The sequence below is a fragment of the Gekko japonicus genome, unplaced genomic scaffold (assembly GCF_001447785.1).
Source record: "Gekko japonicus isolate JY-2015 unplaced genomic scaffold, Gekko_japonicus_V1.1 scaffold1606, whole genome shotgun sequence".
Lineage (NCBI taxonomy): Eukaryota > Metazoa > Chordata > Lepidosauria > Squamata > Gekkonidae > Gekko > Gekko japonicus.
In genome coordinates, this window is record NW_015170934.1 from 275,469 (window position 1) to 276,201 (window position 733).

General features: G+C 67.9%; 1 protein-coding gene across 1 annotated transcript in view; it reads right to left on the reverse strand.

Moving 5' to 3' along the window:
- BRWD3 (bromodomain and WD repeat domain containing 3) overlaps positions 1-733 on the reverse strand; it is a 118,000-nt gene that overhangs the window by 79,732 nt on the left and 37,535 nt on the right. The window contains exon 2 of the mRNA XM_015418847.1: positions 518-609. Within this exon, the coding sequence (XP_015274333.1) occupies positions 518-609 (92 nt within the window). The remainder of the gene's footprint in view (positions 1-517; positions 610-733) is intronic.

The window sequence follows — 733 nt, forward strand, 5'->3', positions numbered from 1 at the left end:
GGGGAGAAAATAGCCATGAGAAACTGGGGGGAAGTTTTAAAGCAAAGTCCCAGATGCACCCCAAAGCCTTAACAAAATCCCCAGCATCAACCAGAGCTCACTTCATCCCATGCACCGGCAGGCACATCCGCAGCAACTCTATACTCAAAGCCACAACAAGCCAGAGAAAGGGAGAGCAGTAAACTGGAAGGAGAGCAAAGAAGGCCTCCCCCCACCCACCCCCACCCCGGTTTTAAGGGCCGGCGAGGAGTCACAGGACGAGGACTTCCCACCCACCCTCCCTCCCTCGCGTGCCCCCTTCTCCAGCCACCCCAGCCTGCTCACCCGGTCTTCCCCCGACACCCACCCCCCCACCCGCCCTCGCGGCGGGGGGCTCCCACTCCCCGGGTCCCCGTTTGCCCCTGCGCCCGGCGGGGCTCCTTCCTCGGGGCCACAGCCTGGAAGAGGAGGCAGGGCGACCCGACTCCGCCGAGAGCCTCCCCGCAGGCCCCCCCAGCCGCCCCTCTCTCTCCCCGGCCGGCCGGCCGGGATCCCTCGCCTCGCCTCTCACCTGGGCGGATTTCTTGCACGGCCCGGACTGGAGGAAGCGGGCGATCAGGTAGTAGAGCTCTGGAAGGAAGGAAGGGGAGAAGGCAGGTTAGAGGCGGCGGCGGGGGTCGGGCGAGGGGAGCCGGGGCAGGCAGGCAGGGCGGGCGAGGGGGACCCACCGGCTTCCAGCTGGGTCGGCGCGGCC